The sequence below is a fragment of the Diabrotica undecimpunctata genome, chromosome 4, assembly GCF_040954645.1.
Source record: "Diabrotica undecimpunctata isolate CICGRU chromosome 4, icDiaUnde3, whole genome shotgun sequence".
In the NCBI taxonomy this organism is placed as follows: domain Eukaryota; kingdom Metazoa; phylum Arthropoda; class Insecta; order Coleoptera; family Chrysomelidae; genus Diabrotica; species Diabrotica undecimpunctata.
In genome coordinates this window covers 154453228-154475851 of record NC_092806.1, presented here as the reverse complement: position 1 = coordinate 154475851, position 22624 = coordinate 154453228, and the positions used below count along the sequence as shown (strand labels likewise).

Sequence of the window (22624 nt, the reverse complement as noted above, 5' to 3'; positions counted from 1 at the left end):
ACCCTATTTACAAGAGTTTACATAAGGTTTAAGAAAAAATATAACACCCATATCAAAATGTCAAACGTGCCTTTTAGCTTGTAGCGATATATTTATTCAAAATATTTTGTTTAGAATGAACGAAATTCCTTTTAATTTCCTCCCAATTATGAACTTAATATAAATGTATAGGTAGTTAGTAAAATACTTGAAACGTTGAAGAACAGAAAAGCAGCAGGTAAAGACGGGATACCAATTGAAGGACTGAAATATTGTGGAGCAGCAATGACAGAACAATTAACAACATTAATTAATAAAATTATAAAACACAATAAAATACCGAAGAATTGAGAACGAGCGAACTAATTCTACTATTCAAAAAAGGAGTTAAAAAACAGTCAGAAAACTAGAGGTATAAACTTGTTAAGTACTACCCTAAAACTTACAACTAAAATTTTACAAGTTATAATAAATCAGAGGATAAGTTTAGCAGATGAACAACAGGGTTTTCGTAGTGGAAGATCGTGTACAGATGGAATATTCGTTATAAAGCAAATTTCTGAGAAATCACTAGAGTATAATAGACCAGCATTTCTGTGTCTGATTGACCTAAAGAAAGCGTTGGACAGAGTAAGACTCGAAGATGTAATCCATCTTCTGTATAATGAAGAAATTCACCTAAATATTATAAAAACTATCGAAAATATCTACCAAAACAACAAAATGGAAGTTAGAATAGATTGACAACTTACAGAACCTATAGAAATAGGCAGCGGAATAAAACAAGGGGATTCATTGAGCCCCATGCTCTTCAATTTAATCATGGATGAAGTCATCAAAACCGTTAACAAAGAAAGAGGATACAGAATGGGAGACGAAGAAATAAAAATATTCTGTTACGCAGACGACGCAATATTGATAGACTAAGATGAAGATAGTCTGCAAAGACTGGTCCACAGATTTAACATAAGAGCAAAAGAATTTAATATGACAATCTCATCTCAGAAAACTAAAACAATAGTAGTCAGCAAAGAACCAACCAGATGTAAAATAGAAATTAATGGCATTAGTATTGAACAAGTAACGGAAATAAAATCTTCTTGTTAGCCTTCTGTCGTCCATGTTTGGACATAGGCCTCTCCCAACTCCTTCCATCGGTCTCTATCCTGAGCAACATATTTCCAATTTGTTCCGGCTATTCTTTTAATGTCATCAACCCATCTCATCTGTGGTCTTCCTCTTGGTCGTTTACTTTCGCAAGGTCTCCAATGTTGTATTGTAGTATTCCAACGTTGGTCTTTTTGTCTAGCAGTGTGGCCCGCGAAGCTCCATTTAAGTTTGGCAATTTTTGTTGCTATGTCCTCGACTTTTGTTTTGGATCTTACCCAGTCATTCCTCTTTTTATCTCACAGTCGTATACCTAACATTGCTCTTTCCATTGTTCTTTCTGTTGTGGCTAGTTTATTCATGTTTGCCTTGGTTAGGGTCCAGGTTTGACATCCATATGTCATGATAGGAAGGATGCATTGGTTTAACACTTTGCTCCTCAAGTATCTAAGTTTTCCAAATCCTGCCCATGCTTGTCTTGCTCTACTAGTAATTTCCGCACTTTGGTTCTCTTTGTCAAGTCTCAGGATTTGGCCTAGGTAGATATATTCCTGGATTTGTTCTATCTCACTGCCATTTATAGTTTATACGTCTGGGGTCATCTGTGTTTGTCATTATTTTTGTTTTTTTCATATTCATTTTTAGGCCGACTTATTGGGAGCTGGCTGCTAGTTCCCCCATCATAATTTGCAGTTCCTCGAATGTGCTCGCTATAATCACTATGTCGTCAGCGAATCTGAGGGGGTTTAACTTGTTGCCATTAACGTTAATGCCGTAGGTTGACCAATTTGTAGTTTTGAAGACGTCTTCTAGGGCTAGGTTGAAAAGCTTTGGCGATATAACATCTCCTTGTCTCACTCCTCTCTTAATGGGGATGGGATTAGTATTTTCGTCTAGTTGTACTATCATAGTTGCATTTTCATATATATTATGTATTAGTTGCCTATATCTCGAATCTGTTCTACAATTATTAATAGCTTGTTCTATGACCCACATCTCGATACTATCAAACGTCTTTTCATAGTCGACGAAGGCAAGAAATACGGGTAGTTACTATTAATTTGCCTTCTCTATCAATGTTCTCATTGTCAGCAGATGGTCTGATGTACTATATCCTTTACGGAAGCCAGCCTGTTCAACCGGTTGGTAATTGTCCATTTTGTAGGTTAACCTGTTGTTAATAATTCTCATAAATAGTTTGTATACTTGACTGAGCAACGATATAGGTCTATAATTCTGTAGATCACATTTGTCCCCTTTTTTGTGTAAGAGTATTACTTAGACTCTCGTTCCAGTCTTTAGGGATCTTGCTATTATGGAGACATCTATTAAATAGCTCTGTTAGTAGGTACAGGGATTGTTAATGGAAATAAAATACCTGGGAATTACACTGTCGGCATTGGAGACCTGGACAAAGAAGTGAGGGATCAGGTACAAAAAGCAAATAGACTGGCAGGATGACTTAATAACACTTTATCGCGAAACAGACACATTAACTGAGATGAAGTCAAGAATTTATAAAGCCAGTGTAAAACCAATAATGACATATGCCTCAGAAAAAAGATCCGATACAGCGACAACGCAAAGACTACTGAAAACGGCAGATATGAGAGTACTGAGAAGAATTACAGGAAATACGCTGAGAGATCAACAGAGAAGTGAAGACATTAGAGAAGAATGTAAAGTACAGTGTATAAATGAATGGACTCAAAATAGAAAAGAGTGGAATAAACACATAAGCAGCATGAAGGAGACCCGTGTCGTCAAATGAGCAAGAGATAAGTCACCAATCGGCAGAAGGAGTATCGGACGACCGCGCAAAAGATGGAGTGACAACCTTCCATAGAGGTATTAATCCGCCAATAAACAACGAGAATTGTTTATTTATTTATATATTATATTATTTTATATATATATATATATATATATATATATATATATATATATATATATATATATATATATATATATATTTAAATTATGTGACGAATGTCGTGAAGGCCGTCTAAAATCCAAGCTGGTGCTTAAACCATCTATGCTATGGGTAAACTAATATTTTGAGGACATGTGCTGTAAAATTTAGTAATGTTTAGGAATTAGTTTCGCTCACAGGCATTTAATATTCTAATAGAAGAGGTTCTTTTTCTGTAGAATACATAATCTGACAATTCTTCAAAAATAATAAACGCTCGTATCGGTTGGTGTAAAGAAATATCAATAATTAAACCCTTCAGTTTAATAACTATTAGTTGTGGACTATACAGACGCGTAACAAACAAAATTATAATTGCCAGAATGATTTTCAATCTCCGATAGGAGCGGAACTTTAAGAAGAACACCCAAATGAATGGTAGATTTCAAATTCTTTACCAGGAGACATCCACGTGCTTATTTTCTGTTATTTTTAGAGTAACTCGGACATATTACACGTGGAGAGAAATACACCTTGCTCCAACTGATTATGCAGGGAAAGATCCAAGGAAAGAGAAGCATAGGGAGGCGTAGAATGTCATGGCTGCGCAACCTGAGAAAGTGGTACGGATGTACATCAAATGAACTTTTCAGAGCAGCCGTCTCAAAAGTCCGAATAGCTATGATGATTAATGATGAAGAAGATATGTATTCTTTTGAGCATATAGTTTTTCCTACTATGTAATTTTTGCGCACGTACCTTTCTTCAAAGGATATGTGCTCTAGTTTTTCTCTTTAGTCGTCGAACAACTTTTCAATGGAGTCTTTTTATAATTTTAGTTTGTCGTCCATCTTTAGTATTTCCGTTTTTATATAAAAGTACCTTATAATATTACAAGTTTACTAACTTCAATGAAAAATGAAAATGAAGAAAGATGAAATAAAGCTATTAGTATATCACAAAAAATCACAAGAAAATTTTTGGAAGGTGTGAAAATTATTTATGTCCAGAAGTTGAAGCTAATGTTACAATAGTAATTATTGTCTTACACTCATATAAACTTATTTGGAATTGTTCGAATAGTAGTTTATTATCAAAATTTATTGTGAAATAATTTATTTACGATTACATAGCAAACTTTCTTGGTCTCTTCTGATAAATTGTTTTGGGAGTAATGTAGGATTTATCACATAAAAGTAACTTGGGCAAATGTATGCAACCCAAATTACACTGAAAATTTGATTTTTTTGTTATTGACAGCGTTATGCCGTATGTAAAACGAATGAGCCGGTGTTCCTTACATGCGAATAAACAATTATTGTAAGGAAATTTAATAAATATTTGACAAAGACATAATAAAGTTTTTTAGTTAGTTTGTTTAGTGTTGTAAAGTGATAAAAACAATATAAACGCAATGAATACGTACAGACAAGGAAAGTTTCAATCACCGAAGAGACAAAAAAGTCCTCAAAAAGTAAGTAAATATAAATAAAAAAGTTGATTACCGATATTTCTTAGAAGATATATATTCAAAATGTTAAGTATGTATAATAATTGTTTACTAGGTACCTACTAACAATCTTACAAAAATAAAATATTGTTTTATCTTTCTTTAAACCTGAAACGAATTATTTAGAAATTAAATATATTATACACATCAAATGTATCTAATAGTAAACAAGTTTTTGTTATTATTCGAAGTATTTTGTGCTTTTATGCACATCTTGCGTTGAAAATGCATGACTTGCTTTTATTAAAATACAGAAGTGCCGGGTATTTTGTTATTTATTGTAAATAAAGAGAAATATTAGGGTTTTTGGGAAAATTTCCGCGATTGAATGGATGCATTTAAAATTGTTCCAAAAATCGCTGGATATGTTCAATCTATTTAAGTCTGGCATTTTATTTTCATACTCGTAATTTTGCTCGTCGCGTGTGACGGGAGATCCAATCAATTGCCATCTACAGTCACTCGTTAAATTTTTAAAATAATAAACTTCTTGCGTATACTTAAGCCAAGTAAATATAAGGTATGATTTGGTACTGTTATGACTCTCCTGTGCAATTTACGAGATAATTTTTCGTTTCCAGACTTTTAAACCATACAAAATTAACTTATTGCAAGAATTAAGTGAAGATGACTTGGATCGTAGATTAGAGTTTACTGAGGTAATGATGGATAAAATTAATAATGATGAAAATTTCGTTAACAGAATATGTTTTTCCGATGAAGCAACCTTTACACTTACTCCAGTCACTGTGGAGGAAAAGAGGTCAATACCTCTAAATTTTTTATAACTGAATCGATTTTGCTAATAATTTGGAATTAGGCTTATCTTACCTCCCTCTTCAAAAGTTATATATGCGATAGGTGAGCTTTTTATTTTTAAGGGGTGAAATCACCCCTTATTGAAAATAATGAAAAAAATTTATATTAAAGCATTTTATGGATTTAAATCGTGTTAAATTAGGTAATTGAAATATTGTCAATTATATTAATGGATATTGTGTACATTGTCAACCCTTAAATAATCTTAAAAACCACCCCTTTTAATAAAAATAATTGTAAAAAATCGTTTAAAAGGTTCAAACGCTTTTGTAGTGCATTTATATCATCTACAATGTAATTCTCTGCTTATATAAAATAATTTTGGTTAATTGCAACACTTCAACCCTTAAAAACTACCCCCTATGTCAAAATATATAAAAAAATCTTTTTAAACAACTTCAAAAGTTTTTAATGTACATTTATATTCAAAAATTCCTTTCTTATCAATAAAATATTTTTTGATTGATTGCTTATTTTCAACCCTTAAAAACCACCTCTATGCTCTATTCTTCTTTGGTAAATGTCTAAATAAAACAATTAAGTATACTCATGATGTTTTTATTGTAAAAAATTATGCATGAAAATACTTTACATTAGAAAGTATACAAAATGTATTTACAAAAATTAAAATTATTTACAATATATCAAATTATTCATTGTCTGAAGAGCATGTTCCACACGTAGCATTGCAAAATAGACCTAGTCTACGACAGCCACACGCTGAGCCGCAACTCTTTTTGCAATTGCAAAAAATCATTTTCAATAGTTCTTCTTTTGCAGGTGAACTTTTCATTTTTATTGGTTGTAAAATATCATCACTCTTGAACCATTCCCAATCCGTTATATCAATCTCTTTGTTTCCAAGCCATATCTGAGTTTGTAAATAAACTCTTTTGATATGCTCATCCAGGGCACTTACAGTTGGTACAAGAGATGATAATTTAACTGCACTATTTTTAGTTGTGGCTTTAATAAAGGATTCGTATCGCAGTTGTTCAAGTAATGATGAATAATCTTCGACTTTATTTATTTTGTTCATGTGGGTGTCTTTCGCAAGGCCATACAGCAAAATTGTACAGTATCTCCTAGCTTCTAATATGTCTTCGAGATCTGAAGTACTCCTGTCATTGGCACTCATTGGCGGCTTGCCCACGCAACTTCAAAGGAGTGTCGCTTCTCTGTGTTCGTTAGTTCTGTTCGTTAGTTCTCTGAAGCAAATGTTCAGTTTAGAGGTGCCTATATTATATACATAACATATATAGATGTATGTATGTATGTATTATATACATATTTGTTTGAATTTTAGTGTGTCTGTTACCAGTTTTTCGAATATACTTGAATAAAGCATTTATATATACAGAAAATAAGTTGATGCTCCAAAATATAAATAACATGCTCCAAAATTTTTTTAGAATAACACCATTAATTTTTAAGCTATAGTGTCCATTAAAAAAATATTTTGAAGGTAATTTCAAAAGCTACAAGACTAAGTAGATTAAAATATGTCAAAATTCTTTCTTTTTAAATAGTAAAGGGCCAAAGTGCTGATTACAGGTGTGTCAGCCGCTGTATCTCAAACTTCAATTGGCTATATCTCTATTATTTTTCGAGCTACAACAAAAATAAAAAAACCAAAATTTTTGTTAAGAAAAAAACTACATTTTAGTATAGAACCATTTTTCACGTATCTCTTATAGTTTTAGATTTATTTTGAAAAAAAAGTAAATTTTTAGATAATTAAAAAAAAAGATTTTTTAATTTAAACATGATTTTTTCAAAAAATACGCATTTTAAACAGGCTAAACTTTTAAAACTTATAAATAACACTAAAATAAAATGAATTGTAGAAGACATACGTTTAATTTCTATTCTGATCGAAATAGTGTTACTTATACTGCTCGTTTTTTTTTAAACGCTAGAGTAATTCAAATTCTTTCCTTCGTATTTCGCTTTGTTTTAAGCGAAATGGCGTTTAACATAGCTCATTTTAAAGGTTTTTTCTAGCTCTTTAAAAAGTGTTGTATGAGTTTTTATCAAAAAAGATGTCCATTTTCCGATATTTGATGTTAAATGCATCGATTATAGTATCCCAAAAATAAAAAGTCATCTTCAAACAATTATAAATCGCTTAGTATTGTACTTATAAAACTTAATAAAAAAACAATCTCTTTGTTTTTTATAAACTTTATTTTTGTTCATTATAGATTTTTCAATAAAACGCTTTCCCGTACAAAATCATTGGAAAACATGTTCTTTTTTGCGAAAAGTTTACTTTTTTAAGTGCGTATAACTCAAAAAGTATTGATTTAGCGAAAAAAATTTATGACATTTTTTGTTTGTTTGATAAAATTTTATTCTCTATCAATTCCCGGAGTTATTTTGAGTGTAAAAAGTTCAACCCCCTAGATGGGGAGCCAACCACCCCAGGGGTAGAAGCACACATCGGCACCATATAACTTATGTTTTTTGAGTAATTTACTATCCACTGTAAAAATTTCAGATAAATCGGTGCAGTTATAAAAAATTTAAAGGGAAAATGCCACAGTAACTGGACTAACTGTGTGGAAGTGTAAATCGACACAATTTAAGGTACTGGAGTGACGTAAATCCACACTGGAAGCGTGAAAATCATACTCAAAGATTACAAAAATTAAATGTATGGTCAGGTATAGTAGGTACTCAGTTAATTGGGCCATTTTTTACCGAAGGAAATTTAACGTTACATGGTTACGAAATATTACTTTGAAATGAAATTGTACCAACACTGAGAAACTTGTTTTTTGGCCAATTTTAATCAGATATGGTTTCAGCAAGATGGAGCTCCAGCTCATTTTGGTGTAAATGTTCGGCGTTATTTAGATGAGATATTTCCCGGACGATGGATTAATAGACGAGGTAGAATTGAATGGCCTCCACGGTCACCTGATTTCAATCCTAAAGATTATTTTTATTGGGGATACTTGAAAAATTCAGTCTACAAAACTAAACGAGCAAGTCTTTCAGAGCTAAGGCAACGAATTATCGATGAATCTCGAATAATTTCTAGACAATCATGGAGAAATGTGGTATTTTTATAGACGCATTCTACCATCGATTAGGGTACTGTCAACTCACAAATGGAGCACATTTTGAACACTTGATAAAGTAACCATTATGTTAAAAAATTTTGTAAAAATAGTTAGTATTAAAAAATTTATTGAGACAATTAGGCGTTGTCAGACTTCTGTTTTATATTTTTAAGACCTTCCAGGCTACATAAAATCATAAGTTTTACATATGGTTGAACTCGTATTGAATATAAGATTCCAATAATGACTGAATATACAGGGTGATGAATTTGAAAAATCAAAGTTACTAATAATATAAGAGAAACGGCAAATCTGACAACATTGCAAATATAAAATATGGAATACGTCTCACGTCGTTGTAAAAACATCATATGCTAAGATTCGGTTAGTTGCTTATTTTGTACTTAGTCAGAGGCCTTCTTTAGATCAATAAAGGAATTGTTTATTCCTTATCTCTTGTTCACTTAGCTCTTTGTTTTCAATTATAATGCGCGAACGTACTACTGACCTGGTCGACGATTCTCCAAAACTGGACAGAAAAATTGTTGTCGTATCCAAACTCAAGAAAGTAAGTTAAAGTTTACTGAAATTATCTATTATTGGACTATATCATGGGTCGTCCTGATCTTTCTTTAACATAAAAAGGGTAATAAATAATAAAACAAACAGATTATTAAATTTTTATTATTAACTTTTGACCATACATATACATTGTCAAACACTAGGGTCATTTGGTATGTGCAAATTGTTAGGTAATCCATCTAGAGTGCTACATTTTTATAGACCATTTTAGATTTTAAAAATGCTTTGATCTAATAAACTAAACAACAACCATCAGGCACGTATTCATCTACACTGACCACAAACTGAGAAGAAGTAAGATGAAAGCCAAAAATTATTCCACTGGTCATAGAATGTAAAAGTAATTTTATATTTGAATATTCTGATGAAAGGAACAAACATATACTCAAATAGAATTCATACTTCAACACAAAACCAGCAATTAATCTTAATGCTACTTATAGCCGAATTATTATGTTGGTATAATCTTTGTATTGCTGTTAACATTTTGATTCTCTCAATAAATTTCATTATTTTATGATCTTTAATTTGTAACACACATTTGTTTGTAACACCTAATGCTCGATTTTCATTAATACCGAAAATAAAAGCGAGCACGTAACATAACCTAACATAACCTAAATTCATTTTCTAAAATATTTTGTCTCAGTTTTGTTGGGAAGTAAAAACTAAATGAATATTGTCTAAGTTGGAAGCCGCTTGTTTAACCTTGTTAAATATGTAGAATATTTTATAATACACGCAGTCATTTAAAATAATAAAATAATAATGTTTTTTGAGCATATATTTGTATTCCTTAACATTACCACTCCTCCTCAATATAAATTATTGAAATTGAAACTTATTGGGCTCGTATAGTAGAGAAAACATAGTAATTAAACGATCAAGTTGTTGCCTAGCTTACAGTCATAATCGACAAAATTGTTTAAAAGTTTACATTACATTAAACATAGAAATGTATAGATACACCTAATAGTTAGTTATTTTAGTGAAAATTGTATTTGTCATCGAGATATTCAACTTTCAATAACCAAATTATTGTATAAAATATCAATTTTTACTGAAAAGATAATTGCTTACCTTAAGTTATTGATTTAATGTAGTAATGATGTATCATTATATTAGTATTCTTAAAGATCACTCTGTTCTCATAATCGAATTAATGTGATAATTGATTGGCAAGTAGGTCTCAGAGAACACCTTGTTCTAAATATCATTGAATGAATATGGCACAGTCGATCAAGTAATTTATTACAACTGTATCAAAGTCTCTGAGATTATTAAATATAATAGATCTATACCATCAAATTCAAAAATTTTCAGATACCACTACGATGTAAATGAGGACTCATTTTAATAGACCCTGTTACGTTACTTTACGCCACTTTGTTACGCCAGTGTCAATAACAAGTGCTAAAGATAGTAGTGTTAACAAAGTCTGGTCTCGAGACCCTCACGTTTGATCACTAGGTCTTAGAGACCATCACATTGTAAAGTCACTAAATATACTACACCTAAACAATTGATGTAACAAGGTTTGAAAGACTTGCCCATTGTAAATGATCGCTAAATATATCAAGAGGCTAGCTTTTACGACACTTTGTTACGCTCCTGTCATTGACGTATGTTATGGTCAGTGGCGTGACAAGCTTTTAGAGATCTCTATATTTGAAAGTTTTTGAAAGAACAAAAATCCTTTATAAAAAAAATTGTAAAAAAACAGGTTTAGAAAAATCTAATTGTATTTTAAAGTATTTGAAGTTTTGAAATGCCTAATTATTTTAGTAAAACTTTTAAAGTTAAAACTAAGGCGTTTAAGATATATATCTCGTGACAAATATTACAAGATTAAGTCATTGTAATAAAGTTAGTATATACAATAACCAATGACATAAGACCTTTCACATCAAAGTCTTCCAAATAAATATATTTTAAATTTGATCAAATTGTAGAAAAATTAATCCAATATAATATATAAAAAATAAAACACATCTGCCTTATTTTCACATACTTGTATTCCTTAAAGTATGTGCCTATCAATTATTGCCTTTTATTTTTCTATGTTTCTTTGAAAGGACTAGAGAAAACACTAAAGACGGAATTATAAAGAAGAATGAAATTAATAAGGGAGACTCATACTCATGGATAGATATGGATGCTAGACTCATGGATAATCATAGATAGATAGATGATTCCATAATATGACGAAGAAGTATTTTGATCTGATAATCTGTAGACTGTTGGGTATTATTTTTATAGTTGCAACTAGGTGCTCAAATCCTTCTCCAGTACTTACTAGAGTAGTTTCTATCCAATTTTCATAATTGTATCAAACAAATTAGCAAACAGCTTAGAAAAATAAGGATATATACAAGGTAGCAAAGTAGAAGATCGCCTACATAGCTGTATGAAGAGTTGGAAAAACCTGGGCGATGAAAAGTTTATAGAGCATTGCTAAAGTAAGGGACAAATCATCAAAGGAATTTAGCCACATGCGGCACTATATAAATAAATCAAAAATCGTATCAGTATTTTAGAAGGTTGCTAAAAGAAGAACACTATGTCCATTGCTAAATATCTAGGCAAATTATCTAAAGTAATAATAAATGTGATCATTTGAGGTTTACAAGAAATTTAAAGAAAGGATGAATAACACAGGGTAATGAGCTGTCACCGAAAAACCTAGGTTTATGTCTGGAAAACTGAACATTCGTCTTTATTGTAAATATGGTTTTATCTATAAAGAAAATTTATTTATTTATATTCTTTCTATCTGTTTAAAATGTCTTCTTCGTTCATTAGGCTTTTTCCATTTTGGTCTCTCATAAATAGAGGTTTAACACGATATCCTTTCTTTTCATTGTTTACCCCCAGATATAGATTTCTTATGTCTTTATTTATGTAATTTTCAATTCCTTCAAGTAGATTTTCATTATATCTTCTTTTCTTTTCTCTTAATATTTTTTTAATTCGTTTGTGCTGTTCAGTATTCTCACTTTCACTCTTTTGATCCTAATTTCATCATTTTTAGTCTAAACTACAATCGTCATCGAACCATGTTTTCCTTATCTTTTAATTTCTTCTCTACTGTTTTTGGCTGATTTTACCACCCCTCTCTTAATTATTTCCCACATTTGTTCTGGATTCTCTTCTTCTTCTTGGTTTTGTCCATTTCCTCTGTACATTTTCGCATAAAATCTAAATTTTGGAATAATTTAATGTGAAAGTCTAGTCTTAGTATTGGTTAAACAAGTATTATTAAATATAGAGGCATCTAGGTAGACATTAAAGTCAAATCTAGATGCTTACTAAGATATACTACTTTTCAGTCATTTTACAAGTTTTATTTCGAAAACGATAACACAAGTAAGAACTTAGAGTTTAAGTTTAATTCAAAAAGCATTTTCTAAACAGTACAGTAAACTGTTGATAGTTTTAACCCTAAGTATTTCTTTCTTGGACATACCTTTCCGGAACAAAGTTTACCAATATTTAAATTTTTTTATAAAATTGTAAATTGTGTAAAATTGATCTATTTACTAGATCCTAATTTTTGCTGGTTTTGAAATTTTAGTGTTTAACCAACACACAAAAACAAATTGCACTAAAATAATTGAATCAAAAGAGCTTTTTGTCACCCATTTAAACCTAATGTTTCTTAGCGTTACAATTATGTACGGCAAAGTGGTGCCATTTAAATAGATCCTCTGTCGCCTGCGTCGCAAATTTTCAGTTGAAAACAGGTCAGTTCTTATCAGAAGGTGCTAAGTGTATACATTGTTGTAAATGTGCGATTTTATTAGAACTTTGTTTTGAATCTGTGCCTGGATAAAATATAACGAAAGAAATAAAGCTCCAAATAATGGACTTCGTTGATAAAGAGTAAGTATATAAATCTTATTTTGTATAATAAAGTTAATATTAGAAAACATAATAGTATAAGAAAATATAAATACATATTTTTTGTGTAAAAAAGCATTAATATTTTTTCAATAAAAAAGTTGTTCGGTTAGGAAATTGACTGTTACATATTTGTAACGCTAGAATGTAATATAAGCATATTCTCCAGTTATTTTGTACCAATATAATATCATATGTTTTGTTCTCATTGTATGATATTTTTAGTAACATTTTTCGAAGTATTAGTATAGAGTGTTTATAGAACTTTAAAATTTAAAAATTTGAAATTTAAAATGCAGTATGTACCTACTAAGTTGTTTTTTGTTTCAGAGGCCTTGCTGCAGTTCTTTAAAGAGGTCTGACTATTCAAGAAGCTATTGATACAGCATTTGGAGCATACGACGACTACATATAAAATATTGGCTTCGATATTATTAAAAAGATTTGTACCATACGCCGAAGAAATAGTTGGTGACTACCAGTGTGGTTTCAGGCCTGGTTGATCGACTATTGATCAAATATTTACAATAAAATAAATGCTTGAAAAGTATTGGGAATATAATCACGACGTGCATCAGATTTTTATAGACTTCAAACAGGCTTATGATTCGATTAATCGTGCAACATTATGGAAGGCAATGATCGAGCTCGGCGTACCCAAGAAACTAGCTGCGGTAACACAAATGTGTGTAAGTAACTCTTTTGCACAAGGTAGAATAGGGGGAGAAATATCAAATGCTTTCTGCGTAAATTCTAGACTGAGACAGGGAGATCCGTTGTCCCCATTGTTGTTTAACCTGGCTTTAGAATATGTCATGCGAAAAATATATCCAAAAATCAAACCAGACATAACTGCTCGGAGAGTAAAAATCATACTCGCCTTTGCAGATAACGTAGACGCAGTAGCACAATCAACATTAGAAATTAAGGATATTTTCTCGAGCTTTGAAGAAGCTGCATTAAACATCGGTCTAAGAATAAATGAAGACAAAACAAAATACATGGTCGTCTCAAAACAAGAACGACGGCGAATAAGGCAAAACATTACTATAAATGATCACAACTTCGAAGTGGTTAAAGAATTTGAATATCTAGGAGCAACAATCACAAATGACAACAAATTAGAGCGAGAAGTTGAAACGAGAATAATGGCAGGAAATAGATCTTTCTTTGCAATGCAACATCTAATGAAGTCAAAACTTCTTTCACGAGGAACAAAAATCCGGATATATAAGACCATAATACGGCCAGCAGTCGCGTATAGAAGCGAAACATGACGTTAACAAAAAGAGAAATAAATAAATTTCTGGTGTGGGAACGTAAAATTCTTCGAATGATATATGGCCCTTGAAAAGACAGCATGACAAACGAATGGAGGGGCAGATACAATAAAGAGCTAGAGTCTCTATTCGGAAAAGAAAATCTAGTCAGATATATAAAGGCCAATAGACTCAGATGGGCAGGGCATGTGATACGCAGTAACGACAATCGCCTTATAAACAATGTGTTCTGGGAAAGGCCAGAGGGAAGAAGGTCTGTAGGGCGGCCTAGAAAAAGGTGGAAAGATGCAGTCAAGAAGATCTAGAGAAAATGGGAGTGCGACAATGGGAATTACTGGCACAGACCGACAAACATGGAAGGCAATAGTAAACGCGGCAAAGACTCACGAAGAGTTGTAGCGCCATTGATGATGATGATGACGAGATAAATGACTCTATAGATGCAATTTATATAGCGCCATTGGATCCGCCTACTCTGACGAATGAGGATTGCGAAAATTTCGACAATTTGAGCAAACGTCAGCTACTTGTCGATGGAGAAGTTAGAACTGCTGATGGAATTATACTAAGAGAAGAAATTCCTATTCAACAGTCAGCATCGACAGAAGGTAACATTTCTATGGCAAATGATATCGATATTACACCTGCTCATATGGTATATCCAAAAGTTTCTGAATCCCGGGGTTGGGTTTCGGGAGATGTCACATATAACGAGAAACAATTTCCTGAGTCAGATTATTCACTGTTTGAAAACAAATCAGTTGTTGATTCATTCGAAATGTTATTAGATGAAGAAATCATTTTATTCTGGTATAGGAAACAAACCAATATGCTACTTTCAAGAATCTACCCGGGAGTCTCGCCAGAAGAAATGAAATGTTTTATTGCTATATTGATTCTTAGTGGTTATAATAATCTTCCCAGCAAAGGGAAGGCGAGGAAAGTCTTGACACTAGAAACGAACTTTTATATAATGCTATGAGACGCAACAGATTTGAACAAATTTTGAGGCTTATTCACTTGAATTCTAACGCAAATATTGATAAGGGTGATACGCTCTAGAAAATACGGCCATTTATAAATAAAGTAAAGGACAGATTTAGAAAGTATTTTGTTCCTGAAAAAGATCTGGCTTTCGACGAAAGTATGGTCAAATACTACGGTAAACATAGCTGCAAGCAATTTTTAAGAGCCAAACTCATAAGATTTATGGGTATAAGTATAAGTATATAAAGTCTGGTGCCTAAATACAGTGATGGGTTATTTGATCGATTTCGAGATATATCAAGGAAAATCTGTTACTCCTGATATTGACATAGAAAGAAACTTTGGAAAAGCGGCAGAACCACTGGTGAAAATGATAGAAGAACTAACTGATAATCTGAAATCTTTTCCATTCTTATTTTACTTTGATAATTTATTTACTACCTTCAGTTTATTGTCTTATTTGCGTTTGAAAGGATACGGAGGCACGGGGATCATAAGGGAAAACCGTTTACCTAGGAGCTGTCCTTTGTGAGCTAAAAAAGATATTCAGAAAAAAGAAAGGGGATACTATGAAAGTACTATTAGTAAGACGGATGCTGTACTAGTAGCTAAGTGGGTCGATAATTCCGTAGTTTGAATTGCTTCAAATAGATATGGCATCAATCCAATAGCAAATGTTAGACGTTATTCGCAAAAGAAAAAAAAACACATACAAGTTAGCAGACCAGCAGTAATTGCAGAGTATAACAAAAAAATGGGTGGTACTGATCGAATGGATCAGAATGTTGGAGTATTCAAATTAGAAGCAGAAAATGGTACTGGGCATTGTTTACATGGGTTCTTGATGTTTCAGTTAATAACGCGTGGTGTTTGTATCGAAAATCAAACAACTCTCAGATGTCCTAAATAGACTTTCGAAGGGCTATCGTACAAGTTTATTTGAAGAAATATTCGTTATCTCCCAAAAGCACTGGGGGGACTCCATTTCCATCTTCTAATGGGCAAAGAGTAGCCGATGAAATAAGATATAATAGGATGGAACACCTAGTGGATAAAATTCCAAACGACAAAAGAAGACGTTGTGCTGGAAGATTTTGCAAAAGATCAACACGCACGATGTGTAAAAAATGTAACTTAGGTTTCTGTATTGATTCTTTCGTTACCTATCACGCAAACCAAAATGTTTAAATTCCTTTTTCATTATTTTCAGTTTTTAAATAAATAGAACTGTTTACAGATATATTTTGTATTTTTTGCACCCAGTAGGTCCTAGCGTTACATATAGGTAATATCATATACTGAGCGATTTATAAATCCGAATGCGTAAATTCATTTAATTTTATGTTTTTTAATAAAACTGCTCCCAACAAAATATTAGCGTCACATTAAAAACTGCGAAAAAATAAACTGGGCACTAATGAGTTAACATTCCGTATATAATTATTTGTGTCAAATCGATCGTTTTATTTTGTATAGTTTGTGGACGCTGAGGCAGAATGTTACAATGTTGCTATCAGAATAGATCATTGTAGGCAAGATTCCGATGATTCCTCCCTTTGCATTTAAACCCACCTCAGAGAAGTCACAAATCTCTATTTAGTCTGATTTGTTAGTGTGTGGGTTAAAAAGTTGGTTATTCCATAGCCTTGGACAATATGCTCTTATACATAAAGACATTTTAAATATTTGGTCAACTTTGTCCTTCTTCAAACAAGTTAAGCTATGTTTAATTTTAACTTTTTTACAATATAGTGATCTAAAAGTTTATAGTATTTCTGATAACACAAAAACTCTATATTTTGATTAATATAAAACCCTATATTTCCAAATAAAATATACTTTTGTTTATTCTATTTCGTTTTCGATAATACATCGTTACTATAACAACTTAATTGACTATTTTCAAAAGTTTTATGTTCTCAGAAACATATTGCTAATGACTTACCGAAAAATGCAAGCTGTTTTGTATTTTGTTTTACCGCTGTTTCGACAGCACATAGTCTTTTTCTAGTTAAAAATTTCAAAATCAATGTTAAGCCTAAACTTACAATAAGCTTATATTTTTTCGAATCATTTACTACAACTTGTGTAACATGTACAATCAATCAAATGTGAACTTAACTATATAATTTAAAACTTTATAATCGGTATAACTACCATACAAAAGAGAATTTTAAGTAACCATTTAGTATGTACCATTCTTTATAAAAAACTTTTTGTTATTAAAAGTTTAATTACTAGTGAAGTTGAATTTATTTACAGTATTAGCTAATTTTCCGAAAAAAAAAGATTTTGTGCAGAATATGTTTAATTTAAATCCAGTGTTTGCTATTTCTTCCTTGTTTTTTGTGCAGTTCAAAATCGAAATGATTACACTCAAGCAAACAGAAGTGCTGTTAGTCTTAAAGTTACTTAATAACTACCTGATGATTTGGTATTTAATCTTATCCAACTACCGTAGAGTTGGGTGACTTGAAATTGTTGGGGTGACTTGACACAGCAGGCAATTATTTTTTGACTTGACAAAATGCCTAATAAGTATAAGAGAGTGTTAGGTAAGAGAAAATACCATGACTTCAGTAAAGATGAATTAGAAGAAGTCTTAACAAATATTCGTAATGGTAGATGGACATTGGCGGAGGCTTCAAGTAATACGGGTATATCAAAATCTACATTGTATCGAAAATTAAAAAAAATAAAAATATGATAACTTATGGAGGCCAGACTTCATTGACAAAGGAGGAGAAAGTGGTTGTAAAAGATGCTGTTTTATTTGCTGCGGAGCGGAGTGGAGATTTCCCCTTAGATAAAGACAATATTAAAGATCTCGTTCGAAACTATCTAAACAGACAAAGACGAAGATTAGGATATTTCACCGGCAACAGACCGGGTAATAGTTGGTACTAGGCATTTATTACTCGTCATAGTGAGTTATCCATTCGCCTATCAGAAAATATAAAGCGAAGTTGTGCTGCGGTTTATATTGACGTGTTAAGAGAATATTGTGATAAGTTGGCTGTTACTTTAAAAGACATTTCTGATGAGAATATCGTAAATTAGGATGAAACATGTTTCACCGATGATCCTGGACGAAGCAAAGTTGTTGTTCGACGCACATCTAAACATGCTGAAAAAATTATGGACCATACACAATCTTGTATGGTCCATCCATAAATCTACAACGAGTGTGATGTTTTTCGTTAGTTGATCAGGAGTTATGTTGCCACCTTATATTGTATATAAGGCAGATTAGCTGTGGTCTACATGTATAGAAAATGGTCCTGAAAACTATCGTTACAATCGGAGCAAATCGCGATGGGTTGATCTACGTTGGCTATCGTCATATTGACAAGCTGATGAAATGATTCTCGGTCGGCAGCTAGATGAAACAGTTCCTCGACCGTTCGACCTGTCCATGGTCTAATGTTACGCAGCCAGGACAGTTGTTTTCTTCCGACCCAACGTTTTCTTTCGATTTTGCCCTGAATGATTAACCGGAGTAAGCGATATTTAGGTCCTCTCATTATATGACCGAAGTATTGGACCTTTCATACAAGAATGCCAAAACAATAATATTAGCTTTGTTCTTTTACCGCCCAATAGCACGCATCTAAGGCAACCGCTGGATGTTTGCTATTTTAGACCACTGAAGGGTAACTGGAGATCTGTTTTGACTAATTGGAAGCAAACACAACCTGGCCCTATAAGGAAAGATCGATTCCCAGGTCTACTGAAAGTAACATTAGTAAAACTAGGGACAAAAAATGCTGACAGCATAAAAGCCGGGTTCAAAGTGTCATCGAATGCCATAGTCTGTGGACTAGTGCGCATTTCGATGCGCATCGCCCCGCCTCGAATTTTCCCATTGGCTCTTGACCTGGAAATCCCTATTTATCGCTCGAATAGCGCATATAAATATTGGCGATTTTCAGGTCAGCCAGGGCAGTCCCTCACGGGCTCTCCGAGAGCTTAGTGCTCTCGGGGCTCTGCTTCCTGCACTTATTTTCCATACTCTGAGGCTGAGAATTGTTAGAACTTAACTTGGTGTTTTATTTCGACGAAGAAATTGTCATGTAAGAAATATCTTGCCTTTTTAAAGGCAAGACACTGAAGATAAATATTTTCCGAGTCCATAACCCGAAAATGGACTTAAGTAGAGGAGCTCTCGACAGTATATTCGAAGCCCTCTACAGAGCACCCGGGGATATCAGAAGGTGGTTAGACCCTTATTTGTTCCCCCGAGGTGACAAAAGCAACTTATTCCTCTCGACCGAGAAGCTGTTTTAAACGAATTCGATCTCAAGATAGGTCTGTTAGGGAAATTGTCAACGTGTTGAAGGATATGTTTGAAACAACAGGATATGTAAAACCGACTATGTCCGGTAGACGGAAGAAACTAAATGTTGCTCCAGGGGAGAGCATCTGTGGAGAAGATTTAGAAGCAAAAAAACCAGACGAGACAACGGTGGAAGTAGGACTACCTAATCAAAAGAGAAGTGTTAAAAAAATCCCGAAGTCACGCAAGTCTAATAAATACGAACTTTCTTCTCAAAGTGAAATAGATGATGTAAAACTTGAAGACGAGACCGACGAAGAAGAATTCAGCGATACTGAGCCCCAGGATAATAATTTACAAATGTGAAATGAAGAGCAAAATAAAGAAGACTCAAGCAAAATAAAGAACCTGTGGAACCACATTCTTTTCAATGTGGGGAGTTTATTCTCGTGAACTTTAATACAGAGAAACGGCTTGTAAAATATGTTGGAGAAATCTGTCCAGTCATAGATGAAGAGCACCTTCATATCAAATTCTTAAGAAAAAATGTGGGTAAAAAAGAAACATTTTTTTCATATCATTTATACGTAATAGACGAATCGATGGTGAATGAAGCCTTCCAGCTCCACACCTTCTTCACCGAGAACGTTTTAAACTTTTGACAGATTTGGTTGAAGCTGATAATGTTTTATAAACAAATAGATTAGGTAACTACATTAATAAAAATATTGTTAACTAAGATTTAAGTATAATACAATGTAAACTTTTTGAGAATTTTTTCGGAATAAACGTTTTGAAGTAAGATGTCTCAAAAATTTATTTCACCCTGTACAATAGTAACAGATTTTTTAAAAGTAAAATTTAATGTCAAGTTACTTATAGAACAGCTTTACTTGCCATTGGCACTGATTTTTGCTTACATTTTGAAGTCACCCAACAGGCAGAGTGACTTGAGGAACATGGTTTTTATTTTTGTGTACTTTTTTTCAAAAAAATTTTACATACGTTCTATTCTTTGCTCAAAGTGGGATAAGACCATAGTTTTTGTTTTGTGATAGATTTATCAGTATGGCAGGTATTACTGAATTAATATCAAAGTTGTAATCAAGTAACCCAACTCTACGGTACTCTATGGAAACCAAACGGAAAGGTTTTTGCGTGCTTGACAGTATTGGCTATCTGATGATTAAAGCAAGCTATAAATCAAATGGTTTTGTTTTAGGCTATGGCTCCACGAGCGACAGATTACAGAGCGCATATCGCCGCGTTTTGGTCTTGTAGTGGCTCCATGAGCGTTAATATGACGCAGCTACAATCAGTGGTATCTTGTCCGTTTATATAATGTCCGTGTATATAGTAGATAAAATAAATAAATAAATAAGTAAAATAAATTCACACCGATAATACAACAATATAGTATGGATAATCTATCATTTCAACAAAAAGTTGCTTTAATATTGGCATTGTGCCGTCGACGTAGGGTTAAAAAACAACGGAAATGGTGGATTTACCCTGTTCTAGTGCCTAGACAGACAGAGGGAAAATTTTTTCTTTTACACAAGAAATTAAAAGAATATCCTGACAAGTTTTTTAAATATTACAGGATGTCAGTGTCTTCTTTTAATTTTTTATTATGTGAAATAGAAGATGTCATACGAAAACAGGATACATCAATGCGTGATAGCCTAAGCCCAGAAGAAAACTTTGCAATTACCTACCTTAAAGTAAGATTTCAAATTACATATTTTATAATCCTATACATGTATCTACGTAAAAATAAAAAAAAAACAAAATATTTAACTATTTAACTTTCATTAGAATAAAAAGGGGCCGCCATCACTTCTTACCTCTGCGTATTCTGTAATTAGCTACTGAATTATCAAGTAGATCGACGGCTCCTATATGTCGATTATATTCATTTATCATATTAGGTTGATGTAATGAATCTTCCTTTTCCAATATCTAACTTGCTTTTTTATGTTACAATAATTTAAAAAATTCTGATGCGACATAAAATCTGCTTTGTTGCATTCTTTTATTTATGAATCACGCCAAGCTATCGAAAACGAAACATTAGTACTGAAGGATAATAAAATTTTACTATAAACAATAATTATTAAAATTTTATTTATATGACATGATTAGACAACCACTTATATAGAAATGAATCACCAGTTCAAAAAAGGAAATCCAAAAAATAGATTTTCGGGAAATCAATAAAAAACTGTTTATTCTCTCTATTCAACTTTTTCTTGTTTAATAATGGCATCTATTATAAAGTACAGTTTGATACGGTTAATTGGGATTGAAAAAAAAAACCATCCATTGATTTTTGTTATCTAGAATACCGATAAAGAAAATATTGGATTTATTTCTTTCTTAGAACTTATAATTTTTTGTTATGATTTGAGACACAAAATTGTATGAAAAAACTTTAAAGTAATTTATAAAAACAAAGAAACAACTTAACAAACACAGAGAAATAAAGAAACAAGAACAAAAATATCCGATGAAATGGTAATTACCGCTAAAAGCGACAAATTACTGCTAGTGGAGCCACAAACGCGCTGCAAATTACTGCTAAACAATAGGTCCGGATCTATTCAAACGCGACACGACCTTGACGACGCGTCTCGGTCTAAAACGAAGCGACAATCTACAGCGCGTGGATCCACTCAGTATCACTGCTGTTGTTTTCATTTATCAAGCTACATTTTACTGCTACTGCTACCGACAATCTGTCGCTCGTGGAGCCATAGCCTTAGTGAAATTATTGCATCATTAGTAAAGCTGTAAATATCGAGTGCTATCATAAACAATTGACCGTTTGACGCTATTTTTTCGTGCATGACAAAATTGCTATTTAATCTCTTAAATATATTTATTACAATAAATTCGGATATCTACATCCACTAGATCCACAAGAATAATAACCGTGTGTTTTACGATTCGACTAAACCTTATTTTCACGGCGATTGTCAGAAGTTAGTACGAACTGTGCGAACAATTTGATTATCACCGTCTCTATTGACCGGGTTACAAACCTTTTCATATTTAAAACGATGGACATCGAGTCCTTAAGCGGTAACCTTCTCTGAGCATCTATATTCATTAGTTGCATTGAAAAGGTTTTCCGTTTACTGTTAGTCTAAGGGTAAAAAATAAATAACTACATGATTATTTTTTATCACGAATTTTTAAAAA

The 22624-nt window shown here is 32.4% G+C and overlaps 1 protein-coding gene across 1 annotated transcript in view; it reads left to right on the top strand.

The window, feature by feature from the left end:
- Positions 1 to 4260: 4260 nt before the first annotated feature.
- LOC140440249 (nucleoporin p58/p45-like) overlaps positions 4261 to 22624 on the top strand; it is a 237734-nt gene continuing 219370 nt past the window's right edge. Inside the window, exon 1 of the mRNA XM_072530626.1 lies at positions 4261 to 4472. Within this exon, the coding sequence (XP_072386727.1) occupies positions 4413 to 4472 (60 nt within the window). The 5' untranslated portion in view covers positions 4261 to 4412. The remainder of the gene's footprint in view (positions 4473 to 22624) is intronic.